This window comes from Anoplophora glabripennis, unplaced genomic scaffold (genome assembly GCF_000390285.2).
Source record: "Anoplophora glabripennis isolate ALB-LARVAE unplaced genomic scaffold, Agla_2.0 scaffold31, whole genome shotgun sequence".
In the NCBI taxonomy this organism is placed as follows: Eukaryota; Metazoa; Arthropoda; class Insecta; order Coleoptera; family Cerambycidae; genus Anoplophora; species Anoplophora glabripennis.
In genome coordinates this window covers 559,187-580,671 of record NW_019416897.1, presented here as the reverse complement: position 1 = coordinate 580,671, position 21,485 = coordinate 559,187, and the positions used below count along the sequence as shown (strand labels likewise).

Below are 21,485 nucleotides of genomic sequence, written 5' to 3'. Positions count from 1 at the left end.
GGCATTTGTATGTTGTGTTTATACGCGCATTTCTAATTGAAATGCAAAATGTCAGACAAAAATAAATTATTGAAATTTTTATAAATTTTTTCACGCCTTTTTTATTTATTTATAAATTTTCGAACCGGCCAATTTGTCTGGCATTGAAAAATGAATAACATTTTATAATACCACAAACACAATAGCCCTCTTTTTTATACATTAAGATCGCTAAAAAATTTTCATATAATTTTCCACAGAGATACTCGACTCCGAATATTGGAAACCTTCTGGCAATTTATTTTTATTATTTTCATAACAAAAATATTCATTGTTTCGATTGCCAGAGAAAAAGTAAACGATGATTTTTTTTCTCTTGCAAGTTGACCCCTATGAACCACCCACCCTTTCAGCTATTTAAAACCATCTGGCATTTGAAAATTATTGGGTACTTATTAATGTCTATTTTTGCACATACTGCCAGACACTTTAAGATGAGTGAAAAACTAATTATTTTATGCAAAAGGGAATTAATTTCATTACCTTTTTCAGACTTCAAAATGCCAGACATTTTTCGATAACTAATGTAACTTTGACGTCCTATTTATTGTTTTTACTTTTGATCATAACTTTTTAATTAAAATAGATAGAGAGGAATTTTTTTAAATAAAAGTTTATCGGAAAAATATGTTCTTTTTAAATATGGAAAAATACAGGTATGTTCCTGGAAAAAAATTCATGACGTCATCAACACAATTTTCGAAATATCTAAAACTTTAATTTTTGGTGCAAAATGCACTTCAATCCATGCCGATTGTACACCCTTCCTGTAGGACACCGTGTATGTCAAGCAGAGAAAAAGTGGTTCATCTTGTACATTTTCTTAATTTTATAATTCCACTCTCCTCATCTACTTAAATCCTCCTTGTAGGCCTTCCCGAAACTTAACGAAGTTAATTTTTGCTATTTTTCAGGCCTGCGAGCGCACCGCATCACCTAATGAACTCAACAAAAGCAAAAGTGAAACAGCGCGCATTATTTAACATAAATTCGTTCCGCAGCATCCATTATCTTATCTTAAAACTGTGGCCCATTACCAGCTACGGCGTAGCTTGCGCGCTAACCCGCTCGTCCCTAATCCCAGGGGACCATCGACATCATTTTATGAATAAAATGAATATGCATCAGCAGCCGATTAATTAAAATTATAAGATAACGGGGTGGCGGCCGTCGGCTCGTGCGATAAGGAATGCAATTCCCTCGGGAATATCCTAACAACTCTTCTGGGTTTTTGGGCGAAATCCTCGGGAGATGGGCGGCTCCTGGTGGATGGTCTCTCGAGCACCAGAGTATCATACTCGGAGGAATTAGAATAATATTTTCGAAGTTGCGCCGGCGGTCCCTCATGTAATTCGGTGCGAGGTGCGACGCCACCGAGGGGATGAAATAAGCAAAGGGCGAGACGATTGGTGTTGGAAAAGTGTGTAATATTTTGGAAATGAAATACGTTATTTAAGTTTGTGGATCTTATTGAAAATGTCTTCGTACACGGAAAATGCATTGCATTGGAAACTTACAAGTTTGTATAGAAAAAACGAACAGCTACAATTTGTGTCGGACATAACCGAATTGTTTTTTAAAATGTTGTATTTTATTTTACTACAATTTTGTTAATAGTCCTGTCATTATAGCTTTTTTTCGGGAAAAAAATACTATTAGAAGTTTCTCTGCGAAATATTGTTCGGAAACGTGTTACATACAAAATATCAAAAAATCAACTCGAGACTAGTTGGGAAAATTTATTTAAATGGTCAAAATGATGGAAAAGTGTTTTTTTGACTCGCGTAAAGAAACTGTAAAAAAAGAAAAAAGTAGGTATTAAATAAACCTGTAAAATGAGAGCTCATTGAAAATGGGCGTTTTTTCAATTGCTAATAATTAATGCAATTTTCATCGCAGACACTTGTAATTTAGTGGTATTATAATTAATAAGTGGTAAAAATTTCAGTCCGAAAGCTTTATTAGTTTGGCGTTGGCGGAATTTGTTATCTAAGATGCTGTTTTCAATTCATTTTGCCCAAGCTTACAGGCGTTTAGCCCAGGGAAAATGCCGTGATTGTTGAGTAGCCAAGGATCTATAATGTTTTTCATAAAATTTGGGTGAATTTTACTATAATATGGGCAAAACCCTCATACCATCAGGTGAGGATTTTTAATAATTAACGGTAAAAAGTCTAAAATAACCGAAAATATCACTTTTTTGCCTATCAAAAAAAAAACGATAATTTTTATTATAATGTGAAAGTAACTAACTTGTAGGGAATAAAAAAACCTTTAAAATGTCGGTTTTTAAAATTCTATACGATAATTTGCTGCTCGGTAAATTGCAAAAAACTGTCAAAATTCGATGATTACTAAATAAACAATAAGTTTTGCAAAAGTCAACCTACGACTTTGATATTGCATAAATAGTTGGCTTTTATAGTACTTAATATATGATTAAAATTTCAGACCGATTCATCCAATAGTTTCTGCAAAATTCTAAATGTTTATCCCAGAGGCATTATTTTTGCAATAACTTGACATGCAAAATTACCAAGATATTTTAATTCTGAGGGTGTCATATGAAAGATCAATGTTTATTGGAAGAAATTATTTTATTGCAAAAAAAATTGTTTTTTACCACTGTAAAAACGTACCACAAAAACACTGTCATTTTTGTCTTATAAACAATTAGAATAAATTTGTTGCTATTACATTTATTTTCCATATTCGTAAAGCTGGCATTTTTACAGAAATTTAAAAAAAAAGTTGCTCTAACTAAATTTGGGTTAAAGTTAGACACTTTTTTAATTAAGACTTCTAATAATTGCCATTTCGAAGATAAAGAGCTAAAGTTTCTATGTGAAATTTTTGAGGACGACAGCTTTGTAACAGGATCTCTGAGAATGCTCCAAAAAATGACTGAGATACAACATAACTGTGAGTCAGTGGAGGGGAACCTACAAATCCAGGAGTTCAAAATTTGAAATAGCAACTTCAAATTGATAGAGCCAGTTACCCATATCTCTGGAACTTGTTGACCGATTTTGATGTTTTTTTTTTTAATTTGAGGTATCTTCTTGCGTACATCACAAATTAAATTAATCCAGTAATTTGTTTAAACATTAACAAAAATTTTTTTTTGCAAAATATCAACATCTTTTGTAATTTTTTGTAATGGAACATTATAGGAATGATTAACTATCATTTTTTAATAAATTAATATTGCAATTAACTAAGTATTTTATTTAAACTTTTACCAAAAAAAATCTAAGTTATCGACATTTTCGGAGTTATTTTGACGGGAAGTTATAGATATAGGTTCAATTTTTTTCTTATTAATAAATTAACATTTAAATAACTGAATAATTTGTTTAAACATTAAAACATTTTAAAATATCAATATTTAAGTTTTTTTCAGGAAGTCATAGGAATAATTAATTTACATTTTAATATAAGCTTTATTAATGTAAACAATGCATTTTTATTTTCTTTATTTATATAATATAATTCTTACTTTCACATATTATGTTTATATATATTGTTCCATTTATAAATTATCTTACATACTTATAAAATAAAAAAGGTAAATTATTGTGATCGTCTACATATAAGTATAATAATATTTTATTTAGATCCAAACATAACATTATCAAAAATCTAATCGCAATACATAAAAAAATGTTTATTGCGCAGTTGTAAAAGTTGTTGACCTTTCGAGAATCAATATGTATTCGTCTTCTGAAATAAAGCATAAAAATGTTCATTACCAATTTCTGGATCTATATCGAACAATACTGCCCTTTTAAATCTTTTAAGTGCTCTTTCAGAAAATATGTTATTTTACCAGAAAATATAGTCATTTTTCTCACCTGCCTACCTAGGTAGGTACTCTATGCATCTATATTATTGAAAAAAAAATAATAATGTTTCTCTATGAAATTAATGCAGTTGAATCGAAGTAATCTTATGCCAAGTTTCGTTTGTATCCCATTTGACATTTTGGAGTTATTCACATTTTTAAATAATACACCTGCATGTACGAGGTCTGTCCAGAAAATAACCGACCTTTTTGAATTGTTAATTAATATCTCATTTAATAATAATAATAATTTATTATCCATACCTAAAGACAAATACAATTGGTATTGAACAATATTTAAAATAAACACAACTGCAAAGTAACATAAAATATGTATAATAAGTACTAAATCTAGTATAAAATTTAGAACTTATATAATACAGTCTAAAATATAATTTAGTAAAATGATAATAAACATGAACATAAATACATGCTAAAAAACTCATTAATTGAGTAAAAACTGTTTTCAGTAAAATAATATTTTATTTGTTTCTTAAATGTTTTATTACAAGTGATGTTTTTATAACGATCAGGTAATTTATTATATAATAATATTCCCATATATTTAGGACTCTCTTCATAAATAGTGTGGACGTTTGTGGCAACTCCTTGAACGTTCCAATGGCAATGAAACATTCATTCAAAGGATTATTAAGCTGGGTTTATGGCTACGACATTGAGACAGTTCAATCATCACAATGGACAGGCAAAGGATCTTGATGCCCCAACCAAGCACCTCTTTTTTTTAACAGCAATTTTCTTCTTCTGTTTAATTTGATATTTTAGTTCAAAACACTTTTTAAATTAAATTGCTCAATTAAGAAGGAACAATGTCTGATATCTAAGGGATTTAAATATCTTGTAACTTTATATTGCAGCTATATAGATTTACGTAGCTGCAAATGATGCGTTAGAGAGGACTTCTGCAATCTATTACCATCGAAATTATTCTGCAACTATTTGGATTAACTAGAAGAGATAATATCGGCTTACACCGATAGCAAAGTCCCCCGAAATGACTTAGGATCTATAAGCATAGAATAACCCTCAAGTCTATATAATTACCGAGACTTACCCTTGTAAGCTGGCTATTTGGTACCCCCTCGCAACTCCAGTGGCGCGCATCGAGCGTCCAGTCAAAATTTTATACTATTGTTCGATAAGTACAATAGAACATAATATATTTCATATAATCTTTTATGTGTTTTATACATTACGTTACTCTAATTTTATATATTTTACAAATGAAATCGTATCTCCTAAATTAAAAATAAATCGGCTTTTTTCCCTCTTAGACATGAACAACATGTCACACAAATACAAACATAAATTACATAGAAGGACAGAACCCTAATATGGAATACAAACATTTATTTATTAAATATTGTTTCAACTTTGTTTTGAATAAAAACTCATTACTTACATTTTTAGTTCAACAGGTAAACAATTAAATATTTTAGGCCCTACAAAGTTTGGAGAACGAGTAGTTAAATTTAATCTTGCAAATGGTATATGAAAATTATGTTTTTTGTCTGGTATTGACATTGTGATACTCCTTATATATCACAAATTTGCTTTTGTGTTTGAATATGTACACACATATTTTAAAAATATAAATACCTGGCAACGTGAGAATTCTATAATGTTTAAATATATTTTTACAAGAAAGAGTACTTGAAATACCAAACATACATCTTAAAACACATTTCTGCACAATAAAAACATGGGACGAAAGAGTTGAATTACCCCAGAAGCAAACACCATACCTCAATCGGGATTCAACTTAGGCATAGTATAAACAAAGGAGTTGATCGGTACTTACTGTTCTAATATTTCGAAATAAATAAGTTATTGAAGACAATTTTGATATTATATTTTTACACTTACATTTCCAGTTAAGGTTTGTGTCCAAATTTAGACCTAAAAATTTTACTGTCGCAGTGTAAGTAGATAGAGAACTACTATTAATATTCAAATTTAATGTTTCACAATTTCTATTTTGAGTAGTGCAAAATCGAAGTGCTTAAGTTTTTTCAATATTAAATTGTAATGAATTTTGGGCAAACCAGTTACTTAAGTTATTCAATAAACTATCACATTCAAGTTTTAAGGTTGGATTTGACTTATTAGATATTACTAAAGACGTATCATCAGCATACATGGTAAAATGAGTATTAGGTGAGAGAGTATCGATATCATTTGTATATAGTAAAAATAACACAGGGCCTAAAACAGATCCCTGTGGTACACCCAACGTTACCAAAGAGCATTTCAAGTCATATTAACCACAAACATTCTGATTATTATAATTTATGCTTACAAATCGCTCCCTATTTTCAATAAAAGTAATGATCCAATATAATGCGGGTGTTCGAATACCTTCGTTATTTAATGTCGATATTAAAATTTCATGATTAACACAATCGAATGCCCTGCCGAGATCGCAACAGATTCCAAACAGTTTAAAATTTTCTCATATAGTGAGTGTACAGTTGTAGTCGTAGATTTGCCTGTACAAAATCCATGCTGATTGTCGGTGAAAATACGGAATTTTTTAATAAAAGTAAGTAGTCGCTCAAGAAAGCAATATTTTAATATTTTAGAGAATCCGTGAGGCACGGATATAGATCTATTAGTTATCCAAAGACATCATATAATTTTTTTTTGAAAACTGGAACAATTTTTCCTAGTTTTAGAATTTTTGGAAATGCACCCGTTTCAGATGATAAATTTACAAGATATTTAATGGAAGAAATAATAAATTTAGTGACTCTTTTAATAAGAAACATAGGAATATCATCAGCTCTTGACGAATTCCTATTTTTTAACTTATCTGTTAATAAAAGTGACAATTCGTCTGTTGCGAAGGGAGTTAAGTAATATGCCTTGAATTTAGTAATACCTTGAGCTAGTTTGAGTTCAACTAATGGATACTGTTACCACTATAACACCTTCTGATACAAGAAATATTTCAGGTTGAATTAACGATTTGGACATTTCTAAAATAATGGAAAAACATAAGAAAACATATAGGTAATAGCGATGAAGATATATGCGAAGTAATTGTTAACTTTTGATCAGTGTAGCAACCATTACAGAAAGACGCGTTGATATTAAACTAGGCTACTTACTATACTAATGAGAGAAGTTTAACCAACAACAATGTTCATTTGTTTCAAGTATCAAATATTTGGAATCGCCATTATGGTAGAATAAACACATTTTTTTTTCATAGCTAAACTGGCTTTGGTGATGATGGTTGATAGTATAGTGACTTGAAGGAAAAAATAATATAAGGATAATATGGTGGATTAATATTAACTTCGAAGGTTATGTCTTAACCAATATAGGAACTACTAGAAGAACTGAAGTCCGGGAGTACCCTAATAAGGTGTTGAGACATTCAGACGTTGAAGACAACGTTAATAAGGCTTCCGCAGCTCCTTATATTGATCTGGAAGTTGCCCTGGGAATATCAAAAAAGACAGTTAGAGACCAAGATAATGCGTCAACAGTCAGCATTAAAAGTACTTATCTAGACATCAAAATGTTCAGATCTGCACCAAGCAAAAAAGAGAACTGAAGAATTACTACCAGTAGGTAGGAACCAGTGAATATTTGATCCAGAAGTGTATGGCATTTAAACCATAGTAAGGCTGCATAAACTAATCCAAGGAGTTCTGGAATGGGGAAGAAGAATGAGGTCTACTACGAATATAACGTACAAAAAAATCAAATTATACCATTTTAGTTTAGGGGTGATAGAATCTGTTTGCACTCACGATTAAGTACTTTTATTAAAATATTGACATGCAGATACAAAGGTCGTCCCTGCCCCGCCTACGCCACTGGCGAATACCAAGCCGCGGAGGCCGACGGTCCACATATCTATCTCGACGAAGGATTTCCGCTCCCCACCAGGGGATTAACGTGCTTAAGGTTAGAGCAGTTGATAGATTTTTGTTTAATTGAATATGTAACGCGCGCTATCCCGGCTTTGCTTTGTTCGGTGGGCTCAAGTAAGATTACTGGCCGGCGAGCAACATGTGTTTGGATAAAGGACGGCTAGTTAGGCACATGGGGCGCTTTTTCTGCGGTAAGTCGGATCGGCCCTGACGAAATGTACCGGAGAAAAAACGTGAACAGGGATTTGGCACCAGTCGTAGCAATAAGTAACTGTAAGATACGAAAACAGAAAACTCTTTCTATATTAGTAAACAAGAAATGGTAAATTTTTCTGCGTTCTTTCTTCCGTTTTATTCTATTTATATTTTTCGATGATAGGCTTCTCCTCGAATGATGTATCACATTTTTTAAACATTATGTATAAACAATCAAGAAGACCGATATTCTTCTTCAGAACTTCAGATATATTTAGTTTGTTAGTATAAAACGAATTATTGCAACGGTTACATCAAAATCTTAAATCGTTAATGTAGATTACTAATATAAGAGGCCCTGAATAGGAGCCCTGTAGATCACTTCTGGTGAATAAATAATCTGATTACTTTATCGTTCAATTATGGGATCTTATCGCTTATTTATAACACTCATGGTTTCTATCTGCGAAAAACAGTGCATGAAAAATTTAAAAGGAAGTAAAAAATATAGCGATCATGTGATTAATATGACCCTTTTATCAAAAAGGTACTAAGAACCACATAACTAACTACCGGCTTATAAGTAACTTCTCTAAAATCCTAAAAATAATTTTACACAATCGACTTTATTTTCGTATTGAAAAATTGATCTCCGTACCAACATTTATGGATTTATGAGTGGTCCTTCAACTACCCCAAATCTAGTAGAGAAAACCCAATTTATTGCTGAAGCTTTGGATGCAGGAAGTTGTATACCGATTTTTCTAAAGCTTTCAATCGGCTTGATCATAATTTATTAGCAATGAAATACTCATAGATACCAATTTGTGGCCAATATCGTGGCTTTCAATCATGTAAATTCTATCAACCTTCAAGAGTGCCGCAAGGGTCAATCCTGGGACCACTTCTGTTTGTTATTTTTATTAATGACTTAACTAAATGCCTCGATGTTAATTATTTACTCTATGCGGACGCACTTAAGTTGTTCTTAGAAGTTAAGTCTTCTGCTGATTGTAATATAAATTACAGGATAATAATTTTGACAGATTGCACAGTTGGTGTTCATCTAATAATCTACCTCTAAATGTAAGCAATTGTAAAATTATGTCTTACAATCGACGCAAAACTAATCTAGATTTTGATTATAAAATTGGTGAATCTTTTCTAAATAGAGTTACGCAATTTACTGACCTTGGTGTTACATTTCAGATTATCGTTTGAATAGCATATCATATTAGTTATTTAGTAACCAAATCTGCTTTCAAAAATGTAGATTTTATTTTGCTTAATTCTAAGACTTAAAGATTCTAAGTATATTGTATGCAACATTTGTACTTTGCAAACTAGAATATGCATGAGTTGTTTGGAGACCCATTTATAAAATTCAATTAGAGAAAGGACAGCGGAGATTTTTGAAGACTATTCACTTTATGTTATGGATTTTATCCTCCTCGAGGTACACCTCAAGAGTTATTGCTTTGTTGTTTAAATTTTAATAGTTCCTGTGGTAGACGAATTGTGTTTTCATTTATATTCATTTTTAAAATTATAAATAATACTTTAAATACAGAGTCGTTAGTTTCAAGGATTTTTTATCATGTTCCTAGACTTAATTCTAGATTTCACCCTGCTTTACAATTACCCACACCTCGTACCAATTTACTAATAGCATCACCCCTACATCAAATGATTTCCAGTTAACAAAAGTATGAAGATCGACTTGATATATTTTTTTATTCTATGAATAGCATAAAAAACTTGTTTGTCTAACTTTGATCCTTATCTTGTATATATAACATATTTGTTTTATTACTTTATTTTGATTGGTCTAGTTTGTTAGCACTTATATTTTTATATTTAATGTTAATTGTATTTTATTAAATTTAATTAAGGGTTTCTGTTTTACATTGACCTGTAACTGGGACTTTGTCTAGTTGAATATTGTAATTTCTAAATAAATTATTGCATGTGTAATATCTCGTTTTTCTTTTGAATGCAGAATAAATAATGCAAATGTGGTAATACCTACAATTTCTAATATATTTTAGTAAAATATTAAAAGTATATACATACTCGTAAATGTATGTATGACATGCATTTAAATTTCATGAATTTTTAATGCAACGTTAAACTTATCATGTCGCTGTAAATTAAAAACACTGTTTGCTCTCATAATTATATTTTCTGTTATGATTAATTCATGTAATTTATTTGGTGATAGGATCGCATCTAGCGTGCCGTGCAACAGCATTACGGAATTATTTCATGGAAATGCGAAAACACTGGCAAAAACGAGATGAATGAAATTCTGTTTATTTGAATATTGATATGCCGTATTTAAATCAACATGGCGTTTAGTCGGGAATCGTTTTTATTTATTTACTGTAAAATAAACAAATTAATAAATAAAGAGGGAATTTGAATTCTACTCATTTCAGTTTTACGTTTTATCAGTATTGTATGAAATAGTCTATGATTAAAATATGAATATTTGAATGCACAAAATATGTGATATATATATTTTTGTTTCGTTTTCAGGCGATCATATACGAGGGGCAGGATAAAAATCCTGAGATGTGTCGAGTGTTGCTGACTCACGAAATAATGTGCAGGTAAGTCAAGAAATAATAAATATATGAGTGCAATATTTTTCCTTTATATTTTATGAGATAAAAGAAGTACCTCTATAAGCCTTCATTGTAACTAAACCAAACACGAATACGAAAGTAATTTTTTTTTAAATATATAGCTGTACTCTCGAATTAAAAAGATAAAAGTTCACATAAAACTCTAACCCCCCTTTCTATCCAAGAAAAAAATGGTAGAGACCAAATTTTTAGGTAATTTTCAAAGCAGTCTATGAAAAACAGTTCGCTATTGAACTCCATGGAGACAAGAGCAATAATAATTTGTAGATGTATTTTGGTCATAGATGTTGATTTTACAAGAAACGGCATTATTCATTCCCTTAATTCACCATCAGTAAATGTTTATGGTGAATCTGTAGGCTGGCACTAGCGGGCATGATTTTATTGTAAAAAAATAAATTTTAATTGTTGTATTTGTTACCAATTTTTTTCAAAACCGATTTATCTCGCAAACCGTTCATTTTTTCGAAATAAATAAAGAGTACCATTTTTAAAGAAAAACCTTCAGAGTATATAATAATAATATTTTCAGTTTGATAAAATTACTTCTGTCAAAATTTTGAGAAAAATTGTGATAGGGCCAGTCCGTTTCTGGACACCTGATAATAGCAAAAAGTTGATTTTAGCATCAAATCGTAGAGCTCCATGTGTAATACAACGTACGAAAATTTTATTAAAATATACAGGGTGGTTTCAAAGTTATAACCCTAAACGTTAATTTCTAGGTACCCCTTTGACCCCCCATAACTCCGTTAGGGGGCACATTAGGAAAAAAAATTATAGGAAGGACTAGTTTTATTTTGACTTCCCCTATACACTCCCGAGAGATTAGGAGGTACTTACCGGACACCCTGTATATTTGCTTCCGCAGTGTTCACATTATTTGTGTTTATTTACTGACCCTGCATATAATCAAGATTGCCATGTAATCAGTGCCTGGGTTAGTTTTTTGCCCTAAACAAATTTTTAAATTCACTAATGAGAAAAAATATCTTACTATGCATCTTGTTCTAGCAATTTTTTTGTAATATTTACCACATTGAAGATACTAACTTCGTTCAATATTTTCTCTCTTAGATTATATAAATTATTACAGTTTTCGTTGTATACTTTATCTTTTAGAATACCCCATAGAAAGTACTACATTACATGAAGGTTAAACAAAGACTTCTTAAGGATTATAAAATCTCTTCGTAGGAAAAATTTATCAAATAAAAATTCCTTTGTCTAGAACACTATAAGGTTTTTTGAAACACCTTTAATAGAGAGAAAGCATAAATATGTGCACTTGTTCCATGGCAATCTTGAGTTTATTCATTGTGAAGCGTGAATAAACAAATCAATCATGCAAACTGTCAAAAAATATATATACGTAACATGCATGTGTCACTATAATAAGAAAATGAGAGGATTTCAAAAAGCGACAAATATACAAGCTGTTCAATCTTCGAAATGCAACAGTCAATTGTTTTTTTTATAGAATGCTTTGAAACCCTCGTCTTTATTATTTTTTCCTACATCAAAAGTTTCTAAATCCCAATACATCCTTGGTATATAGCAGTACATCCTTCGTACATCCCAATACGTCCTAGATTCTCTAGATATCCCCCTATATTTCCAAGAAACCCTAGTTCATGCTCATAGATGTACATTATAAATCTTCATATGTTCCCTCTTCGAAGTAGATCCTTTAAAAAAAATCATGTTTATTTTCACTTATCATTTACAAATTCTTGTTTTTGATATTCTAAATAACCACGATCAAGTAGATGTGGTTTACAATGACTTATCTAAGGCTTTCGACAAGATACATCATTCAATATTTCACTACAAACGTTTAATATATTTAGTTTCAGTAACGAATTACTAAGGTTTTTTCGTTGCCACCTTCATAATTTACTATAATACGTTATATTTCACGATTTCAAATATATGTCCTATGAATCGGAGGTACCTCAGAGTTCGAACTTGGGTCCGCTATTTCTTCCCTTACTCCTTAATGACCTTGACAGTGTGCTCATTTGTGAGAAGCTTTTCTTAATCAGGCTCACAATCTTCAAGAAACACCCAATAAACTTGTAGTTTGATCTATTAATAATAAATTTGCCCTAAATGTTATAATAATTCGCAAACTCTCGATCGATAAAGATTTACTGAGGATTTGGAGGTTACTTTTTTATAGTACTTTAAGTTTTTTGCAATATATTGATTATACCAACAGCTGCTAAAAATTTCATATGGTTTGTATATAGGTACCTATAACTTTAATGTCCCGTATTTTTTATCTACCATACTTTTTTATTAATTGGACAACAGTTTTGTTGATGTCTCTGATGGAGATTTTTAGTGACATGCGGTTGGCAGCATTGCGTTGCGCATAACCTCCTCTATAACCACAAGTTCTTGGATTGTTGACATCTTATTTATTTTTTTGAAATGTGCGATTTTCTGGAACAACGATACAACAAACTTACGGATGAGTCGTACGTAATATTACGAATGGTTTTCACGATTTAAAAGCGGTCGTCAGTTAATTGAAGATGATCCTCGACCAGGAAGGCTTCGACTTCAACTGATGACTAGCACGATTGACTGTCAGAAAAATTGCAGAAAAGGTTGCTTCTCAATTGGGTCATGCCATGAAATTTTGACTGAAAAATTGAACATGCATGCATACAGCAAAATTTGTTCCTCTTTTGTTGACCGAACAACAGAAGGAAGATCGTGTGGACTTTTATCGGCAACTCCTCGAACGATCTAATGACGATGAAGCATTAATTCAAAGGTTTAATCATCACAATGGATTGATAAAAGATCCCCACGCCCCAAGAAAATACGTCAGTCTCGATCCATTGTTAAAATGATGCTCACTATTTTTTCGACTTTAATCAGATTATTGTTTTCCCTCACCCTCCTTACCGTCCAGACCTGACACCTTGCGATTTTTTCTTATTTCCCAAATTAAGATCAGTGCAGAAAACAACGTCGTTTTCAGACTATTGATGACATCAATGTAAATTCGTGACAGACTTTAAAAGCGATTTCAAATGAAGCTATCCAGAACTGCTTCGTGAAATGGAACACCACTAAGAAAAGTGTGTGAATAAGGGAAGGGGAGTACTTTGAAGGAGACAAGGACCAATATAATGTATAAAATTAATAATAAAGTTATTTCCTGAACAAACCTAGTATATGAATATGAATTATTTGCACCAAGGTATCTTATATGGGTTTGTTCTTGCTGATGTGCCACCACAGAAAATCAGAAATCAGCGTTTAATGAAACAATTGATTGTTACATTAGGATGATAATTATTCCCATTTGAATTATCTTCGTTTTTGAAATTATTAGTTTGGAAATTTTCCAACTAAATGGAGATACTTTATTTCTCATTGTTTCTATTTCCTAAAAGACGAGGAGGCATAAACAGCGATTGAAAAGGAAAGGTTCACACATGTTAACAGCGGAAGGATCTGCGTAAAAAGCTCCGCGATGCCTCGAAAAAGCTCTTCCTAATCATTTTAGCGCCCCGAGAGCCGCCGCATTTATTTAAATTTGCAAGACGAATTTAACGTAATTTGTCAGACGCGGCAGGCTCGTCCCGAATATTGTTTACAAGAATGAAAGTGCCAACATGCCCCGATATGACTTATCCCGTGTTGGGAAGATGAAAATGCACAACAATGGTGTGTGCCGAGATTGGCGAATGAGAGCGATGTTTGTTATGGCAAGACAAGGGAATAGGGAAAAGACAGACTCCCTGGGGACGGCAGCCCGCCCCCGGCCACCCTCCGCGTTACATGGGGGAGAAGAGATATTTAGGGATTCTCGTGACTACATCATCGAACCAACCACGTCAACTTCTTGACTAAAGAAAAGTAAATTTCATATATTACCACCTTTGGAAGGCATTATTCACTTTTGTAAACAGCGGGTTCCCTTTGTCGTCGGCTGGAACGCTGTAATAACGCGAAAATTCTCAAGGATTACGAAATTTACCGACTAAAATCTGGGATATAAGAACGTCATTTTATATACACCTCCCAAAACACATTACAATCGATCTAAATATACGAATATGCCAAATTTAGCCTGATTCTATATAACTTATCTATAACTTTTCAAACCATGCCCTCTGTTCAAAATACAGGGAGATGAAATTTAAAAAATCTACTATTTTTGCTATTTTGCCAAAGTGAATTTGCAAATAAACTTAGGATTGTTTTCTACGACTAACAGGATTATTAAAAAAGTTATTCATAACGTAAAAAATTTATATAAACCTTGTTGGCACGGTTATAAGTATAGTCTTTCCGAACTCAGTTGAACATGTATGAAAAGGCCTAGCAATAAATTTAATGAGTTTCATAGGCGTCCCTAAAAAATTTTTCTGTTAAAGGTAAAAAACAATAATAATTTGTATATAATGTGTAGAAAATTTCTATTTATATGTTCAGTTGACCAACAATATACTTTAATTATTTATGTCCTCAATTTTCTTTATATAAATCATAAATTGTCCGCCGAATTACGTCTCTCGTCATATCCTATATATTTTTAAATTTTTGTTTTCGCTTCCTCTTTACACAATGATCTATAACACCTTGTTTAATAACACAAAAAATTGTGGACACTGAAACTTTAGTTAATATGTGAATTCTATTTATAATTCCATTATCTGATTTTTCATTTTCTTCCATTTTTAAACAATCATAAATATTTACAATGAGACTCTGGCATTGAACATCATCATCTTCATTTTTAAATTCTAAATCTGTTTCGTCAACAACCGGTTCTACTAATTCAATATTGTCTGGCGGTATTTCGTTTTGTTCCGTTTCAAATGGTCTTCAAAAAGCCATGTTGTAATAATATTAGCAAACAAAATATCCCTCCTATTTCTGCCTTTCGCAATTGTAACTTGAATGACTAATAGAAGGTGCCTATAATAAATTAAAATTACCTGAATCATAACAAATTCCGTATTGCTGCACTGTATTGCTGGGCATTTTGTCAACAACTGAAATTTATGGCCGGTTGCCCAGTGCGTCTATGTTTGTGCATCATTTGCACAAGCGCACGTTCTTTAACTGATTAGTTCCGATAACAGAACTTTATTGGCTTATTTTTTTCTAGCAATACTCTCAATCTCATTAAATATCATACTTACTGTATTTTAGTGTGCGTAACTGCGTTGCAATAAAGTTTATTTTTTTGTTGTTGTTTTTCAGTCGCTGCTGTGACAAGAAAAGCTGCGGAAATCGTAACGAAACTCCATCAGACCCTGTGATAATAGACCGGTAAGTTATTTATTTTTTCTATTCTAGTTAATAATAATTGATGAACAGGTCCTATTTGATTAAAAAAATAACGTACTCTTTAAATGTTTGTAAATGTGAACAAGTGCGACATATAGAATTGTAACTAAACTATTACGAGTAAACCACGACAAATTGACAACTTGAAGGAAAAGTCGATCATTTATTAGGAAAGGATTACAAGAACTTGTAAATTGTAAGTCTTTATATTAAAAACTTTTATTCTCAAAAAAAAAATGCTGTGGGTGATCTAAACAAAATATATTTTGCAGGAATATCCTTTATCTCCTGCTAAACCGTTACATTTATCGACTTGAATTAAGAGTACATACATTTTTCTGATATTATTTTCTTTTCAATAATGTATAAATTTATGTGATGTCTAGCAAGAGAAAAAAGTTATGAACAAAACAAATTTTCAGTTCTAGGTAAAGTGCCCTCTAGCTGTGCATAATGAAACTTTCTTCTGACAGGTTCAATAGAGCTTCATCAACTTAGTGGGTGTGCTAAATGAGAGATTAATCGAACTTGAAAAACAGTTATTTAAATAGAAAAATATTAAAAATTGAACTTCGACAAGTTGTAACTTGTAAACAATTGACAATTCGAAAAAAATATTTATTACATACAAGCTCAAAAGTAGGATATTTGTCAGTATCATTTTATGTTACAACATTTAATTATACGTTTGTACGATCAAAGTGTTAGAAAATGCCTTGGATTTATTTAAATATATAGTCTGCAAATATGGTGTTACTTTATGGTTTTTGTAATGGGAATGCTAATGCTGCTATATAATATCGTCAACGGTTTCCATATTATAGATGTCCTGATAAAACTATGCGAAATCGGAAAGTTTCCCAGTGCTAGTACATCCAAACGAGCTCGACAAGGTTTAGAAGAAGGGTTTAGAAGAAGTAGTATTCTGGGTCTAGTAGAAGATGATGCGACTACCAGCTCGCTTGAACGAGATATTTCCAGGGCTTTGGATTGGCCTAATAGTCCTCCAAGATCTCCAGATCTCACAGCACTAGATTACTGTTTATGGGACTGGTTAAAAAATGAAGAGTATAAAGTTACAGTGAACACTCGACAGGCACTAACTCGACATATCATCAATAATGTAACACTCATTAAAAAAAGACATGCGGCAATAAAGAGAGCTGCAGACGCCCTTTGTAGACGAAACAGAAAGGTCAATGGTGGTGTTTTTGACCATTTATCAAATAGCAAATGGTTAATTGAATACACCGGCCAACAAAAAAAAAATTATGTGATCTTTACATGCGGCATCTGATTTCCTGTGTATTTTTGTCTCCTGAGCACTGTTTTGCTCCATCACCCTTCAGTTTTCCGTAAATCGCTGAATACCTTCAGAAAATCGTGTAACCTGAGGGGTTATTTTTTTAATTATCTACCTTTAATTAATTATCTATTTAATGCTCGAAAGAGTTACTATGCAATTCTCGAAAGGAGTTTATTTAGTTATCGTTATACTTTAATTAAGACGTGGGAACTTAGAAATGTTGTATGTTCAGAAAATTACTTCCAAGCACTTACCCTATAATTGCTTACGTGGGATGTAATCCAGTGGCTGGCTATACAGGGTAGTAATGAAGTTGGAAAACAAAAGGAAACACAAAACTTCCAGGAAGGGTTTTATTAACAATAAACAAAACAAACAAACAAAATAAAAACACAACGGCTCGACGACATTATTAATTAATTGATTCAATCACAACAGCGTACCGAGATTCAGGGAATGCGCGCTCTATACAAAATTTAGAAAAACTATCAAAATTAATTAATTAGCCCGAGACTTTAAAGTTAATAATTAGTCTGCTCAATGTGAAACTTAAGAACGAACTGACTTTTTCGGGATCCTTCCTGAATTCCTCAATTCGCTTTGACCACGCCCATTTCTTGGGTCCAGAAGTTTCGGTTCTCATCTTATTGGCGAGAACCTGAATATCGGGACGCTTGTATATTTATCTAATTGACTGAATTTACATTTATAACAATAATTATATGACTTACTAGTAACCCTAGCCTTCCCCTCTGACTCCTTATAGCTAGGAAAAATCCGTCAAAAAAACCCAGCTGCTTAGGTATACTTTATTTTCGAATTACTATCAATTTTACAATATAATTTAATTCTAAGGTGGAATTTCTACGCTCTTTTTGTGGTTTCGCGCGTTATTAAAAAGATGGGGTTCTACGCGGCGCCTCCCAGACGCTTAACACATGGCCTCGACAGTCTAAGTGAACTTGTTAAAATATTGGTAATTTTCTCCGAAGGACTGTCTTGGCGACCTACTACTTGAAAACCATTAACCCTCCGATAATTTATGATGACTGAAATATCTTACTTTCCGAGAACTAAGAATAAATGACTGCGCGTCCCGGCTTTTGTTACAATCGCTAAAAATCTTCAGTAAAATGGAGAAATTTAGGAAGTGACGATTCCGATGTCAGAATTACTCCATAACCGTCTAGTCTTCAAAAAATCGCTGAAAATCTTCACAAAAACGGTGAATTTTGAGAATTGACGAGATCTTGACATGCGGCATATTATGTTTTCGTACGTATTGTTACCTTCTAAATCCGAATCCAATGTCAGATTTGCTCCATCATCGTCTAGTCTTCAAAAACATATGAAGATCTCGTCACTTCTCAAATTTCGCCCCTTTTCTGAAGATCTTCAGCCATGTTTTGAAGACCAGAGGTTTATGGAGTAATTCTGACAACGGATTCAGTTCCAGGAGGTAAAATTACGTCGAAAAATATGTGTCACATGTTAAGATCTCGTCATTTCCTAAATTTCTCCATTGTACTGAAGATTTTTAGCGATTTTCTGAAGGTATTCAGCGATTTACGGAAAACTGAAGGGTGATGAGACAAAACAAACTATGGATTCGTGTTCAGGAGACAAAAATACACGGGAAACCATATGCCGCATGTCAAGATCTCGTCACTTCTCAAAATACGCCTTTTTTCTGTAGATCTTCAGCGAATTTTTTGAAGACTAGACGGTTGTGGAGTAATTCTGATATCGGAATCGGATTCAGGATGGGAAATTACGTCGAAAAACATGTGTCGCATGTCAAGATCTCGTCACTTCCTAAATTTCTCCATTTTACTGAAGATTTTTAGCGATTTTTTGAAGGTATTCAGCGATTTAGACAAAACTGAAGGGCGATGGAGCAAAATAGACAGGAAAACATATGTCGCATGTATAGTTCACAAAACTTTTTTTTTTGTTGGCCGGTGATACCAAAAGATTAAATTTTTGTATTGTAATGAAACAAATGAAAATCGAATAACAACATTTGAGTTTTTTCTTATTATTTTGACATGTAGAATGCCTTCCATGAGTTTGGTGCTTTTCACCTGATTCACCCTGTATAAAAAACAGGTAACTTACCTTTTTTACAATATACTTTTTTCCCATATTACCACTGAACGTTCTTATTTCCGAAGAAAAAAATCGAATTGACGGAACAATACCCTGATTACACGACACACCGCCATTGCCGGCGCACTTTATTCCGGAGTCTTTATTGGATAGATTCCGGCACGAAACGGCGCCGAAACATGATATCGCATGACCAGAGCAGCATCGCCCGACCTGGTATAGGATCCGGCGGCAATGCCATTGCTGCATCGCGATATATCCTTCTATCTATCTATCGGCAAGGAGGCTTTCTTCCCCTTGTCTGTGCCGAATCCCCGGGGACGCCATTTTGTACCATCCCCTCGCTATCAGCGATATACACACATCAGGAAAGTAAAATTGCGATGGACTTGTGATGTGATCAACCTGGTCGACGGGCGATTACATAAAATTGGTCGGGTGGCACGGCCTGCTTATCTAACAGGACGCGGAATGGTCGATATTGATTTGAATACAAATTGCTTAAAAAAATATGCAGAAACGTAAAGGTTTTGTAAGGAGATACAGCGAGAAATATTGGATTCTTCAGAAAAAAAGGATGCTTACCTATAAATTCTGGAAAGAGTAGTAAAATCAATTAGGTCATTCCTTATTTCAAATATAACCCTCTATACATTGGAAATAGTTGATCTTCCTTTGACTATCCTTCTATTTCTTTCTTTGTTTCTGGAATTTCATCTTTTATCATGACTTTCGCAGAAATAAGCTTCAGGAGTTTTTGATATTTTAAAGGATTTGCAACATATTTTATACAGGATGTGATAGCAACGTACCAATAAACTATCACAAGTAATTCCTCTCATTAATTTATTTATTAGAAAATATATTGTTCAAGTTTTCATCCAATTAAAGACCAGAAGGAAACAGAATGGAGAAAACATACTATTTTTAAATAAAAAAAAGCATTCTAACACTTCTTGGATGTAAGAGGGGGCAAGCTAACTTTTGCTGGAATACCTTCAGTACAACTCACATAATAAAAGTGTAGATCTCTAGATCTGGGCGAGGTCCGGAAAATTTTCAAAATTGCAAAAATTTAAAAAAAATACCTTTTTGATCTGAGTTTTTTACTTATATCTTGGAACCTATGTATTTTGGAAGAATATTGAAGAGGAAAAAAAGTTTTACAATTGAATTTTGTACAATACACTGTACGTTAAAAATGTTTAAATTTATTACCGATGTTGCAAAATGGCAATAATTGATGAAAAACAGGCAAAATAAGCAAGTTTTTTGGATAATTCTTTTTAAATATTTTAATTGCTCCGAGGGCATTTTAATTTTGGTAAAAAAAACTTTAGAGTATAATAAAACAACAATTTCATAAAAAACCGGTTCTATAGTTTTCGTTAAATAATTTTTTGAAAAAAAAAAAAATTTTCGAATTTTCAAAACGTTGCGCAGCCTCAAATAAAGCATCTAGATACTTGAAAATTTTTACACATAGACAAGACCGCTCAGTCTTTGAAATAGTTTCTGAAAAAAATTGAAATCGGTTGATTAGGACGGCTAGATTAAATTTTTAAAGTTAACACCATTTCTTTATTTTTAAACAATTAGATCACATTCATCAATTTGCAATTTAATTTTTTTCAAAAATTATTATTTTAAAGTAGGTACTCTGAAAGACGTTTCTTTTAAAAAAAGTTAAATTCCGTTTAAATTGAAATTTTTTTTCAAAAAACTATTTTGCGAAAACTGTGGAACCAATCTTATGAAATTTAATATAATATGCTGTTTTATTATACTCTAAAGTTTTTTTAATCAAAATTAGAATGTTCTCGGAGCATTAAAATATTTTTAAAAATATCCAAAAAACTTGATTATTTAGTCTTTTTTTTCATCAATTCTGCAATATCAGCAATAAATTTAAACATTTTTATGCAAAATTTAATTCTAAAACGTTTTTTTCCTCTTCACTATTCATCCAAAATGCATAGGTACCAAGATATTAGCAAAAACCCACATAAATAGGTATTTTTTTAAATTTTTTAAACATTTTTGCAATTTTTAAAATGTTCAGGACCTCGCCCAGACCTAGGGATCTACACTGTTATTATGTGAGTTGTACTGACTCCAGA

The 21,485-nt window shown here is 32.1% G+C and overlaps 1 protein-coding gene across 1 annotated transcript in view; it reads left to right on the top strand.

The window, feature by feature from the left end:
- The window catches only part of LOC108905704 (transcription factor collier), a 204,941-nt gene that overhangs the window by 70,750 nt on the left and 112,706 nt on the right, over window positions 1–21,485 (top strand). Inside the window, exons 6-7 of the mRNA XM_018708688.1 lie at window positions 10,522–10,595; window positions 15,864–15,932. Coding sequence (XP_018564204.1) covers window positions 10,522–10,595; window positions 15,864–15,932 — 143 coding nt within the window. The remainder of the gene's footprint in view (window positions 1–10,521; window positions 10,596–15,863; window positions 15,933–21,485) is intronic.